Source organism: Athene cunicularia, assembly GCF_003259725.1.
Source record: "Athene cunicularia isolate RWA chromosome 1 unlocalized genomic scaffold, athCun1 chr1_part1, whole genome shotgun sequence".
Taxonomy (NCBI): Eukaryota; Metazoa; Chordata; class Aves; order Strigiformes; family Strigidae; genus Athene; species Athene cunicularia.
In genome coordinates, this window is record NW_020799091.1 from 71811871 (window position 1) to 71826324 (window position 14454).

At 36.8% G+C, this 14454-nt stretch overlaps 2 protein-coding genes across 3 annotated transcripts in view; one reads left to right on the top strand and one right to left on the bottom strand.

Moving 5' to 3' along the window:
* PLCXD1 (phosphatidylinositol specific phospholipase C X domain containing 1) overlaps nt 1-4160 on the top strand; it is a 20336-nt gene extending 16176 nt beyond the window's left edge. For both annotated transcript variants that reach the window (XM_026853387.1, XM_026853378.1), the window contains 2 exons: nt 1095-1278; nt 2225-4160. In XM_026853387.1, coding sequence (XP_026709188.1) covers nt 1095-1278; nt 2225-2502 — 462 coding nt within the window. In that variant the 3' untranslated portion in view covers nt 2503-4160. The remainder of the gene's footprint in view (nt 1-1094; nt 1279-2224) is intronic.
* A 169-nt stretch (nt 4161-4329) lies between these two features.
* GTPBP6 (GTP binding protein 6 (putative)) lies at nt 4330-14174 on the bottom strand. The gene is made up of 10 exons (XM_026853371.1): nt 14120-14174; nt 12402-12539; nt 11912-11982; nt 10262-10392; nt 9482-9552; nt 8893-9051; nt 7353-7561; nt 5957-6105; nt 5500-5652; nt 4330-5032 (listed from the first exon to the last, which is right to left on the bottom strand). Exons 1-10 carry the CDS (start codon nt 14142-14144, stop codon nt 4891-4893), a joined length of 1248 nt encoding a protein of 415 aa, XP_026709172.1. The 5' UTR covers nt 14145-14174; the 3' UTR covers nt 4330-4890.
* Nucleotides 14175-14454: the final 280 nt, after the last annotated feature.

Consider the following 14454-nt stretch of genomic DNA (forward strand, 5'->3'; position numbering starts at 1 on the left):
CCCCCCCCCTTTTTTTTTTCTTTTTTTTTTTCCAGAGGCTTCAGCTTTAGAAAGGCAACTGTAGTAAAGAAAAGGCTTCTGTCAGTCACAGATTTTTGTAGTTTGAGTAGCTTGTGTCTTAATTTTGCAGTATTTTCTGACTTAAATGAGACTTGCACTCTCTCTTTCCTGGACAAAGGAAGAGGGATTTTGATGATTGCTCAACACTTGGCTCTTTTCAAAGATTTACATAAGGTATTTTCAACTGCCTTTGGCTTTTATTTTAATAAGTTAATTGGAACATGAAAAAGCCACCATTTTGTTTTCACAAGCAACACACAGAGCTTTTAACATTCTTAACACAACATTCTTAAAAAAACACAATACCTGTTAAATATGTTGGTTTTACAAATAAAACTAGTCAGAGGGTCTCAGTTCTGTCCGATAGTAACTCTTGAGGATTGGAAAATGTTATTTCATATTGAAACACTTAACAGACCTGGTTCAGCCCATCTGTCTGTCTGAGAAGGTTCCTGACTGAAGTCTTCCCCTCTCTCAATTCAAAATGTCTGGAGCATCTATTTAATAAACTTTCTATTTAAAGAAATCAAAATTAACATACTTCTTGAAGACTTACATTTAGTCATACAAAATCTTAAGCAGTTCAATGTTCTTTGATGGCTACCATGAGAAATGTGGGGCTTTTGCCAAAATTATTCCTGCTTCTCTGTGTCTGTATTCCTACAGCTGGGTGTAGGGCTTTGCCTCCCTCCTATCCCCTTCCACCAAATTTCCTTTCCCAAGAAATCTTCAGTAGTGATATGTGCACGAGAACTGATATGGGGATGGTTTCTTGCTACACAGGTGTTAAGACCTTGAGTTAGGTACTTAAATGTAGTTGAATTGTTTGAGGCAAGGAGGAATCTGCTGAAGTTCCCAGGCTCCTATTGCACCTGCAGTTTGTAATCCAGCCAATAACCTACTGGGCTGTATGCTTAAAAGCTTTCTTTAAAGTGAATCTGTGCCTCTCTACCAAGGTGATGTCACACATCAGTATTTGAACTTTGGGAACACTGCTGTGTCGTTGATTTCAACCTGGGCATGCTTTCTCTTAGGTGGTACCGACACTGCGGACCATGTGGCAGCATGGCCACCAGGTTATAGTCTCGTACGAAGAGGACGTGGAAGTGGAGGAGCACTGTGAGCTGTGGCCTGCAATTCCATACTGGTGGGGAAACAAAACTTCCACTCGTGCTCTTATTCAGTATTTAGAGCGCATGAAGCGGATGGGCCGTCCAGGTAGGCACAGGGAGTCGCTTGGAGAAAACAAGGGACGTGTATGGCAATGCAAACCAAGTAGGAAGTTGGGTGACCATAGCGTTACGGGAGATAACCACTTTGTGTGTGCTGTGTGCACAGGACGCACTCATGTTGCTGAGTGCCCTGCCCACCCATGGGCGAGTGCACCGTTCATCTTTGGTGGTGCAAATACATGCGTCAGTGTATGTACATGCATAGACTATATAAATTGTGGCAGCCCCTTCACTTGCGTGATCCCGTGGAATAGCAGCCCTCAGCACAGACCTGCTCACTGGGACCGTCATGCCTGTCTTGCGAGTAGGAGAGTGCTTCCTCAGTCCAGAGCTTGCTGCTTTAGGCAGCACTGATGATGAGGGAAATGCATTATGCTAGCCTTGTTGTGAAAAGAAACCCCTACATGAATGGTGTGTGAAGGCTGTAGCTACCTCAGGAAATAGCAGCACTCAGGCATGCTGGCGTAGTCTGAGCTGAAAGAAATTCAGTTCACGACCTCTGACGCAGCTCTGTGCTGTGAGTGCGTGGGGTGACAAAAGGGAGAACTGCTTCAGCTGGTGTAGCTGCACCCTGTGTACCCATACGGGGGAAGACTAAGCATTTGGAAGCAACTCCTGCAGTAAAAAACATTGTTTATAATGGAGGACTAGTTAGTGGAGAACCTGTAGTCTGCACTGAATAATTTAGACAAATTTAACTAAACTGGAATGGTTCAGTAACAGCTTGGTTCAGTAACTGTTTACTCCAGCATGCATCTGCAACAAGGGGAGACAGTCTATCAAAACAGTTCTAGGGATATGAAACAATACAAAGAGATTGTGAAGTTAGTATTTTAATGATTCCCAGAGCAAGGAGTTCTGGAGTTAATGCAGTACTGAGAAGTTTCTGTTCCCAAAGGAGTATTTAATGTGTCACCTGATTTTTGTTTCAGAGAAATTCTTTGTAGCGGGGATTAACCTTACTGAAAATTTAAGGTATATTCTTGTACACCCATTCGGATCACTGAAGAAAATGACACTCCAGAGTCTTCCATGCTTGAAAATCTGGATAAAGCAGCAGTATCCAGGACCAAAAAAAGAATGTATTAACATAATTGCTGGAGACTTCATAGGAAATGATGATTTTGTCAATGATGTGATAGAACTTAACACAAAAATTAATCCTCCATTACACTGTCAAAGTAAAGGGGCTGGAACAAAGAGCATTTAATTCTCAGCTGCTTCATCTGTGAGAAGCTGAAAAGGCTTTGTCTGCATTTAATGTAAACCAGTTTAAACATCCTGGATCCCATAAAGGTTCGGTTAAACCAGGGATGTTCTAAAGACTCAGTAAGAAAAGTGCTCTTGACACCATCTGGGTTTCAAGGCCTTTTCACAGAAAAGAGAGCAAGCAGACCTTGCTGAAGTCTCTAGAGACCTATAGTATAATTCACTTGGATGCACTAGGATTCTGTAGCAGTTGGCAATATTGAAAGTCCCAAGAACTTAATCTTATTTTATTTTACATATGAGCAAGAAAGAAGGAGAAATATGTCAGTAGCTGCATGAATTATTCTAAGATTTTATCTTTCTTATAATTGTAAAGATTTTCTGCAGTACTTGCGACTCCAATTCTCAGTCTTTTCTATCAGTGTGACACTGACTTATCTGTTTTCAGTTTGTGTTAAAATATACAAAAGGAACAGTTTAAAAATATTTTTTGATACATCAAAGATACTGTATTGGCGATTCCATTTGACATGATTTCTATATATACAGCAATATATCATTAACATTGGAGATCTAGAAGCAGCTGTACTGTTGTTGTGTGCTGAGTATCAGTTATGAGCCCCTTTACCAACAGAGTAGTCATAAAATTCCTTATGATCTGTTTGAACACTTACTCTTTTTATCGCTTGTGCCAGTTCTGCAGTAATAGATACCAAAACTAGGCCCCTAGACAGTTTTGTCTATGGTAATGAAATATGTTTTACTAGGTGTTGCCAAATGTGCCTTACATTGAAAATAAACACATCTGAAACAAATTCCTTATCTAAACTGAGACTGCTCTAGAAGTACAGATTCTTGGCTTCTGTCGTGCTCATTCGGGGTTTCACATCTGGTCTTTTTTTTAGCTACTTTAGTAGGTCTATAATTATTTTTTGTCTCAGTAAGTAGTTTTTGCTTATGTAAAAACTAAGAGGTTTATGCTGTTTGCCATCACATATTAATCCTATTCTAAATTTTTTAAAAAAGAACTGTGCAATTACAGATGATCATGAAGGTAAGAGAAATGGCAAGCAGCGGTACTAAAACAAAACCAGGCATTGTGAAAAGTTCACTATGCAGCTTCGTCAATCTACCTCACTTTTTAGATGCACTTTATATGCAAAAGCTGAGTTCACATGTCTTGCGAGATATTAACGTTCGCAGAGGGTGTTTGCAGAAGTTTTAAATCAACTGCTACTTGACATCAGATCACACTCACCCTAGACTTCTCAGTGTGAAAGGCTACAATGCTACCTCGTCATGCAATCTCTTGCAATTGCAGAATATGTAGGAGTAAACCATTAACCATTCCATTTATAAGGAAGACTTTCTAAATGCTTTTTTACAGTGCTTTTCATCCTTGTTCTTACCTCTATGTACTTCATACTGAGCAGTCATTCAGTTTTGATTTTTCTTTTAGGGTAACTACCTGCATGAAGTGTTATGTTATACATACTTGGAATGTTTTTCTGCCTGTCTTTGCTACCCTCAAGTGGCTTGTTACTCTGTTCAATAAAACTTGATCTCTCTGTGTAATACGGACTGAAATAGTTTTACTCCTCCTTTCTGTGATACTGATTGTTTTATTGGTTCCCAGTAGTAATTCATAACTCAAAATGGATCAGGTTTCAGGGTGGTTTTTTTTTTTTTAGTTTGTGAAACAATTTCACACAAAATCCATGTTTTGCTGTATCTTAAATGTTTTCTCTAAGAACTGAGACATTAACAGGCTCGTGGATAAATTGCTGTAGCCAATAAAACTGTACGGGTAAAAGCTGGTCATAGCTAACTTTAATTATTGCTTAAATATACAAATCTATCTTCTATTTCCTTCACTGCAGTAAGATGTAGCAGTTATTTTACTTAGGCTCATGCATTCTGCTTGAATACACATTTATCTGTATTATTTACATACAGCCAACAACATTTTGTTCACTAACTTCCATTTTCCAAGGACCATTTGAGACACCTTAACTACATTAAGTATTATTTTATTCTGAAAAATGGGGTAAAAAGCTTTATTTATATGATAGAAGAAACTTGGTACTCTTCGGAAGGTTAATTCAGATGTTATCCCGTGATTTCCATGGGTTTGAGGTCTACAGCTCATAGCCAACAACTGTTTTAACATTAAAAATTTAGTGCTGTCCTTGCACTTGCTAACAGAATGAAGCTCAGAGCTCTCTGCTTCCAAACAGACGTTTTCTGAAACAGTGTCCATTTCTAAAATGCATCAAAAACATCAACTGGGGAAGAAATACACTCTTCAGCACCTAGACTAACAGGTCATTAACTTTATTTCACATACTGTTAACGAGATCAGTTTCTTTTCCTGGAAAAGGATGGAGTTTCATGGCTTAAAAATCTTACTGTTGGGAAAGAGGTTTTTGTATTTGCCAAAAGCAGAATTGCTGATTATCACCTTCACCCTGGCTGTGCCATCTTCAGGCATGACTTCTACTTCCTGAACGGTTGCTTCCTTATAGAGCCAACTGTAAAAATAAAAGCATATTAACATCTTGAAAATATGACATGCTGCATGAAGTGTGATCTTTGTTTTAGGTCAACATGTTCCAATCTAGGTATTTTAACACTTTAGAAGATCAAGTGCTTCGCTTAGCTTTTTATTTGCTACTTGCTGTTTGGAAATAGGGTATAGCATTTTCATAAATCTTTCAGATTTGTTTTTATCAGAAATCTGGCTCCAGAACCAGTGGCATGGTCTTTCAGGAAATATATTTTATTGTACTAACACACAGAACTCTCTGAAGGACACTTTCAGAAGGAGACTCCAGGGTATCTAATGGGGATATTTTTTCTCAGTAGGTCAGGAAAATTAGATAATTGCCCCTGTAATTCTTAATGCAGATTAAAATCAGTACGACATGATTTGGAAATTTTAAGACATGCAAGACTAAGAGTTTCATCTTTCTCCTTCTTACAATTCCAAATTATTTACCTTAGCTGAGCTCCTTCTAAGTGGATGTTAACTGTCAGAATCTTCTTCCCTGTTACTGTCAAAATTTTTTTCTCTATTTCTTCTTTCAGCTCTTCTAAACCATGTCCTTGTAGAGCAGAAATGGCTATAGCATTTTCTTCAGTGGGTTTATACCTGAAAGGTAACAACTGCTAGCACATTTGCTCCTGAAGATTAGGTTGTGAAAATATTCCAAACATGAACAATTTAACTGTGTTACTTTATACTGGCACCTTCCTTACAGAGGCCACTTCTTGTATGACTCAAGTGATTTGTTTTGTAACTAAGAGATAATTAACTTTTGTTCAGACCATAGTTACATATATAGAATATTGAGAAACACTGTACTCAGAAGTGTGGGAGCTCTTTCCTAGACTAAGAATTAAAAAACTTCCAGAACCTAAGAAATGTTTAAGTAGATTTAGTATTTCCTGCTTACCTTTCTATCAAATCCACTTTGTTATGGACTTCTACCATTGAGTCCAATAAATGGCTGGGAATATTAAGATTCTTCAGAACTGACAGAACAGTTGCTTTCTGGAGGATGGTTTCTGGATGAGTAATATCCCTCACATGAACTATCAGATCCTAGCAAGCATCAATATACAAGACAGTTACTTAATGAAACACATCAGTTGCCAGGTTGTAGAGATTTTATACCTTTTTTGCATTGCTAATTCCTGTAAGATAATTTCCTACCCATTAGGAAATGGTCAGGGTAACACCGTAAAAGAGTATTAAATCAATACTGGGTTTTGCACCATGATGGAAGAAAATCTGTAGCAGCTTAATCTCACTACACAGTGAATATGAATTGCCCCCAACAACCCTGAAACAAAACCTGTCAATCAAGCTAGTTACAGCATTCAGATTTCAAATAATAACTGATTTTTTCAAAGTCAAGGCTGTGTAACAACAAGGCTTCAGAAATACTGAAAAAGAGTGAACTCTAAAAAGGTTTTAGAAGAGTAATAGCTGAAAAACTGTTTCAAAAATGGGAGAAAAAAACTCCATGTAACTTGTAATGCTATTTTCCATTCAAAATGCAGAAATTATCCTTGTACTCAGCTCCTGATATTACTGTTGCTTCACTGAAAAAGTTTTAAACAAAAGTTATTCCTTTCAAATACATACACAATCATGTCTGCCATGATAAAAACCAAGCAACCAAATTCAGTATTTGCATTCAAAATGTTTAATCATCTTTGCTCAAGATACTGCTTCAAACTTCTGATAATTAATGAGAAGTAAATTTCTTGCCTTTGATTTAACAACTTCAGAATAAGAGACAAACAGGATAGTTGCAACCAAATTTTGAAAGTCCTGTTACATGGTGAAGTCTAATCCTCAGAAGCATTCTGACATCTAGCTACTGCTGAACTTCATGATGTTTAATGATACAGGCTTTTTGTTTAAATGTCTGTGTGTATGCAGCTTTACACCTTGCCGTAACACAGGAAACTAACTTTAGTGAGAAAATGATTGGAAAAGTACATTTGTTTATTACATGCTGCCTGCATCACATCACAATCACCCACTTTTAGATCTATAGGAAACCTTAAGTTAGAAACAGGTCATGCCAGAGGTTGGAGAAGGACACGTATACTCCAAATAAACCCTTTCTGAGATCTCTTCATATCTATATGTTCTGCATAATTTCAGGTATCAGAAAATTGGTTTATGGTGAGCTATTTACCTCATTATCTTAGAAAACTACTATAGTCAGCCAGATACTTCACTAAGAGCAGCATGCCAATGAGCTTCCCCTTTAATGAAGGGGTGAAGATTATCTAAAAGGAAATTTGATTTATCAATTTTTATAGTCAACTACTTACTGAGTAAGCTACTTCTTCTAATGTAGCTGAAAAGGACTCAACCAGATTATGTGGAAGATCAGTCAGAAACCCAATGGTGTCAACATAAATAACTTCCATATGCGAGGGCAGATAGCCAGCATGGGCTGTAATATCAAGAGTGGCAAACAGCTGATCTCTGGGTTGAAGTCCTGCTTCCCCCGTCAAGGCTTTGATCAAGGTAGTTTTTCCTAATTAGAGAAAAAAAGGACATCATTTTAATGGCTTTTTTCAAGTAAAAATGTAATTTGCAAGGCTCAGGTGAGTTGTATGATGTAGTATACCTTTTCCTATCTATTTCACTAATTTAAATCTAGCCTATGCTTAGTTATCTATATGATGTTAGGAAATCCAAAGACAGTCTTAACATTTATACCTTGGAATTGGATTTAAGGCCACATCTGGAAGTCATGCTGTGAAATCACAAGATGATCAAAGACTGAACTGACCTGTAAAGTGGCCTACCCACATTTCTCACCTCTAAGACTATCTGAAGAGTGCTGCCATGACAGCATGAGGAAGCATACACTTATGCATTCCTCAGTGCTTCTGTGGTCAAATAATTCAATATTCACTTGTTAAATCCAACAATAAATGGAAGTACTAATAATATATAGCTTATTAGGTTTATGGTTTTATTGGGCATTTCCTCATGAGCATAATACTAGAGACATTTATTTAACTCAATGAATATTTCACAGAATTTAGTTATTAAAGTGCTCTGTATATACCCTAGTTAAACTATTTCAGTTATGTGTACAAAATTTTAACATATTTTGTTGAATCCCCAGTTTTAAAACCATGGAAGTAAGACATTTAAGAAAAACATGCCGTGTGATCTTTGAGCATATAACTGATAACAAAATTAGTGCAAGGTAAATTTGTTTTTATAAAGATGTTGAATAAGAAAATGAAATGGTCTTAAGATAATGTAACCTGAAAAAAGTGTCTAGTCCAAAGTCTATTTTTGTTTTGTGTATGAATTCACTTCTGTAAGCTATGAAAGAAAGAATAGAAAAAACTCTTCAGCTTTATTTAGGTCCTCTTATGAACACAACTCAGAACACTATACATCAGTCAATGAAAAGCTACAATGCTTCTTAAGTACATTTCTCAGATCAACTGCCAACTCTCCTGAATCTTCCTCCTATGCCTCAATCCTTCATAGTGATCTAAAACCCACGTACTTTTCCCTACCCATTCTTATCAAGTAACAGAGATTCATATAAAGGGACATTAACAGTGCAGTCTTCACCACTATATATAAAATCTTTCCGGCACGATAAGTGCTGGACATTTCTCCAAAACATGGCTTCAAAGACTGGAAAAAAAACCAAACTAAACCAGGCATAATTTACTTTCCTAACTATATCCTAATTGACATATATTCATTAGACAATTTAAGAACTAATTAAAATAACGAAGTCTATTCACACTGAAATGAGATTCTGGCTAGAGTTCCTAATTAAAAAATGGACAATGTAAGCTCTTTTGTGTTACAACTTCATGAGTTTTTTCTTACCACAGTTAGTATAGCCCATTACTGAGATAATCGGAAACTCGCATTTTCTGCGCTGATTTCTAAGTAAAGATCTTTTTCTTCTTAGTTTCTCCAGGGCATTCCTTATTTTAAGTTCTTTTTCTTTCAAGATACGATTGTGTGTCTCCATGAATGTTTCACCTGAAAAATACAAATGAATAATTGACAGAATACCTACAAGAGAAACTGCAAACCATTTGGAAATCAAGTGAGCTAGCACTAGGGCATACAAAATTATAAATAAGCAACTAAAACTGTGTATTCTTGCCTAAGAGTCAGAGTGCTAAGTAATTATTAAAACATATGCTAAACACTCTAGAATAACCATGTACACTTACAATAAACCCTTGTTGCAGCAGATAGTCTGTTCATGGCCACTTACTGAGCCAGTACAGATTCAAATTTTATTAAGTTACTTTCCAATAAATTTTTGTACGTTTGCTTAATTAGACGCAGGACATAAACAGTTTTTCCATCTGGCCTCCTCCAAATAAAATAAGATGCAATTAAATTTCTTTAAAAGCTACGGAGAAAAAAAATCCTCTAATTCATGAGAATATTTAGACTTTACCTGAGCCCATGATGTATCTTGAGCCACCTCTCTGCTGATCTAGCTGAGACACCTCATTTTTCAGATTTGACCTGGCAGTGGAGTTAACAGTTAATTAGAAGCAATTTTCTTTAATCAAGAAAATTAAATGAAATGTCTAACAAACGTGAAGCAGTAGCAATACTCTAATAATACAAATAACAACACTAAATGACAGAGCTCTGACTAAATTACAAGAAGCCTGGAGAAAAAAAAAAATCCAGATTTTCCTGGCTCCTCAACTTGAAAAAGCATGCAACTCTCTTAGCAAATTATAATGGCTATTCTGAAATTTCAGAGAGCCAAAGATGCTTCTGATACATCCATGCAACTCTCATCAACTGCCATATACTAATATTTGTATGCCATGTAATGTAAAAATGTGGAAAAATTAATTAATTACAAATTAATGCCTTTAATCTTCCTTGTTTATAGCTTTCCTTATGAAATCCATCAATATTATATTAGGGATACACATATCCAATTCCTACATGTTCTTGCAATCCATCTTCTGTGTTAGAAACAAGACCTTTTCATAAGAAATATATTTTTGTAAGATTATCTATTGAACACTTTTTGGTTTTGCCTCTCGGCACTGCAGAAGCTTAAAACAATGACATTATAGCAAATATTTCTGTGCTCTAATCAATCACTGGGCATACTATGAAAGTACTGTAATTTTTCTTTACAGTGCAGTATTACCAGTTTTGTTACTGTGAAGAAAGAGTCGCTGAAGTATGTGATTTGCACAGATCAAGGTACCTGAGAAGTGGGATTTCAGCCAATGCTATCTGAAGTTTTGCTTCTTTGGTCCGGGCATTGCAACGAAAAATGTGAAGTACAACTGTGTATCTGTCAAAGACTTTCACACCCCAGGCATCTTCCAGTTCTTTCTTTAGCCATGCAAGACAAAATAACCTAGATGTTTTCTGTCCCTCACAGTATCAGTAGATCAATTCCCACACAGCACTACAGTTACAGTTAGCTGATGGACTCTTGAGCTCAGAGGATCTCAGGATTCCATTTCAATGGATGGGCCACAAATACACCCATGCAAAGGCAAGATGTGGTTGATAACAAAGAAAGGTGATAAAGAGCGTTTAGAAGGTAGAACTTTATGTCCAGGCCCATCAAATTCAGTGAGAATCCTTCTACTGCCTTTAATGGATTCTGACAGCTCTTACAGCATATCTCAGAATCAAGAATCTCAGTGGTTAAGTCCTTGTAAAAAATAATAATGAAATGATGGAATGGGAAATGATAGCAATAACATAGGAAAAGAAAAAAAGATTACCAAAATTAAAAAAAAAAAAAGGAGAGGAAGGCAGGAAAATTATTTCACAATGAGCTTTTCACAAAATCCTTAAAAAACCCCAACCAACCAAAACCCAAACACCACTCTTACACTAATTAAGCAAAAAGCACTTGAAGTGTGCAGTAGTTCCCCCCTCTGCCATCTGAGATCCAGAATGCTTGTTTTATACATGTTCTCAAACACTTTCTTGAATCAATCCTGTTAAATTGCTCTTAAGATATAGATTTGCAAAAATAATTTTTTTTTAGCAAATCTAGTACTAAAAGTATTCATACTATAAATGAGGGAAAGCAACTAGGAAATTGAAATGAAACATTTTCAACTTCCATTTCATCAATAAATTGAAGTGCTTGAGATATCTATTAGAAATATTTACCATTTCTATTAATTTTACAATCAGTGAAAGCATTCAAAGTTACCAGCAAAGCATTAATGTTTGCTTGCAGAGTTTGCATGCACTTAACACCCTGCATGATGCTGTACATTCAAAAAACCTAACAAATATTTATTTCAGTTTGTCTAAGAATTTCAAAGAGCATCTACAGTTAATGCACCAGTTGTTTTACTGCCAGTGTTAAAAAAAACAGTGAAGTATGCTTCTCCCCTCATTGTAATCCATCCATTTAAAATATGGTTTCTTGTTAAGGGTTATGAATCAAAGTTTAAATACATTCAAATACAAGCTTGCTCTAAATTTACACCTTGTATTCAAAATACCATACAGCATCCACAGAAGTACAGGAAAATAAATACACTATCCATACAGGTATAGAAACCTGTGCATATAGCTAATCCAAAATGTTGACATTCTTCATAACAAAAGCTGTGTTATCACTTCCATTTTGTGAAATGAGTAACTTTTCCAACATTTTATGTAGGACCAGTGGCAAATGTAGGAGTAGTCTATATGAAATTTCATGCTTGAGAGCTGGAAACACATGAATCAACTGGACAGATGTAATAGGAATTGTTTCCTTCCAACAAAACTCAGTCCAGGTGGCAAATTTAGAGCCATAACTGACCCTACTTCTCATAACATCAATAGCTCCCAAACAATACTGATGTAAAGAATATGATTTGGTATTATATTTATTTACCTTTGTTAGTGAAGATATTCTTTCCACATTCAAGAAGACAGCTGTCACACGGGGCAATTTTTTAATCTTTTCTAAAAGATGGATAACCATTGCAAAATACAGTGTTAAATGTCAATTCTCTTTTTAAAATAAAATATAAAACCATTTTGCACTGAGCAGAATGCTCATAAAATATCAAATGTCACCATACACTTTGTTCACTGAACAGTTGTAATTGCACTAATTTAGTACTATGTCAAGGACAGCTGCCAGTTTCACTTATGTCAATCACATAAACATAGGGATTAAGTTGCCTCATGCATTTTCAGGGAGCATGGATTATTTCTGTTCTCTTTGCTTTTGTAACCTTAAAAAAATTCCTTTGTTTGCAAACCTGTATGATAGATAAACAAAATTCTCCCTGTCTTCAGCTTCATACCTATCCTTGGAACAGTTCAGCTGCAGAAGTCTTTCATTTAGAATGATGCAGTGCTGAAACATCTGTCCTTACCTGTCAAAACCTGAAAGTTTCCTTTGCCAAAAACAAACTTCTTGTCAGGATTTTTTGTACGAATAATTATTTTATCTAAAATTGTCCAGTTCTGAAGGGTATTTACAAGAGCAACAGCTTCAGCAATCTGTAATTCAGCTTTAGGAACACAAAAAAAGAAAAAAAATATTATAATATACCATCATAACTTTGCTCAGATTTTCAATAACTACAGTACATGCATGAACAGGGAAATACTAAACTACACTTAAAATCCACTAGGAAATTTATTTTAACCTCTCGCACAAGGAGTAAAATGTTCTACTTCTAATCAGAGTAATTAAACTTATAGTTTGATGCAATTTTATCAAAGCATCTTTCTGCCAGTACAAATGATTTCCATGGTTGTTGATTTAGAATTTTTAACTGTATTGTCAGCAAAGGCATTACTAAGCTTTTTGTCTCAACAAGTGAAATGAGTAACTAGCTGGAACATAAAATTCTCTTATTTCAGATGAGCACAAAACAACATGATTGATTCCTTGGTGTTTTGTGGCAATATTTAAAGAATTAGTAATATGGCATATCCTCCTGCTAACTTCACTGCTACTTTATGACTTGCTAAAACCAGCAGATTCCAATCCTCTATTCTGGTTCATCAATCACTTTTTTTTTTTTTTAATCATCTGCATTGCAAAGCACTGATTTTTGAGGACTTTGTGAAATCATGGATTGTATCAGACCAGTAAATCCAGTTTTGATTTGCCAAACTTTTCCTCTTTTCCTAACAGAGTCAAGTTTCTCTAGATAGCAAAACATAATTTATATACTAAATAGGTTACCTTGGTCAAAATGTTTAAATTTTTAAAGATAACCATGATCCTCTTTCTCCTCATATTGTTAGTGTTCCTTGTAAAATGCACAATTTCCTGTTGAACCTGTGGTGTTTCAAAAATTACTCCAAAACATGTGTTCAGACTTCAGGCTCTTCATCTGGAGGGCCTAAATAAATGGAAAGGGATCACTGCTATTCTTCTGCATGTTTGGACAGAAAGGTGCCTTCTTACTTATTTTTCAGTTGTAAAATGGGAGCTCTTATGTGAATTCCAGAAAGATTACAAACTATTCTGTAACATAATTCACTATAACTAGTAGTACTAATAAAATTGAATGAGATTTAGGTTCATCACACAGTAAATCTGAAGAATAATCTATAAACTGTCTATACATAAAATCTAACTTCCAAAATGCTTAATCCTTCCTATTACAACTTCGTAGTTAGAGAAGCATTTGGAGAAACATCAAGTTCATCACATATCTTAATTGTGCATGATTAATGCATGTATGTTAGCTAGCTACAAGGATTTCTGAGAGAAATGTAACAGCAATGCTAAATGAAAGTCCTCATGGAGGAACTATTGGTGACTGCAGTGTTATGTAACTTAAAGCGCTGCTTTAAGTCGGTGAGAGGATTTACATATAGCCTTATATTCACTGCACTCTTCTAGGGACAGGTGAGTATTCCTGCTCTCAGCCAACATCTGGGCAAGGCTCAGCTGACACGGACTCCAGCCTGCCAGGCCCGGCGGCACGGTTGAGAACTGGACACTATAAATATTCTGCTAACATGGGGGAAACCCAGCAGTTTCCTGAAGCAACTCTGCACCGAGTTGTTTTGCTGTCCAAGACCCAAAGTCAGCGTGACGGACCAGCCAAAGCACAGATCTGCCAACACTCACCGAGAGCAATGAGCGACCTAGACATTTTACCCGAGTTTTATAACGCTGTAACGAGGGGCCTACGTGTGCTCCCGCGGGCCCCAGAGAGCTGGAGCCGAGGAAACGGGAGCAGTGGCGCGGGCAAGGACAGACGGAAAGTGGCGGGTAACGAGCCTGGCCCACGCACCCGTGGTCAGCGGCGACTTCTTCGGGCCCCACTTGACAGCCGGGTGCACCACGGCCACACGCTGCGCGCCAGGCTGCACCGCCAGCGGAGAGGGGCCCAACAACTCCTCCAGCTCTGCCTCCTCCTCCTCCTCCTCCTCTTCTTCTTCGTCCTCACCGCCGCCCGCCAC

What these genes read in the sequence shown, in the direction of transcription:
- GTPBP6 (XM_026853371.1), bottom strand. Translation starts at nt 14,144, where the DNA reads ATGTCTAGGTCGCTCATTGCTCTCG. An exon ending in GCTGAAATCCCACTTCTCAG is followed by an intron (nt 9,553 to 10,261) that starts GTACCTTGATCT and finishes CTCCACTGCCAG; the next exon opens with GTCAAATCTGAAAAATGAGG. An exon ending in AAGATACATCATGGGCTCAG is followed by an intron (nt 9,052 to 9,481) that starts GTAAAGTCTAAA and finishes TGTATTTTTCAG; the next exon opens with GTGAAACATTCATGGAGACA.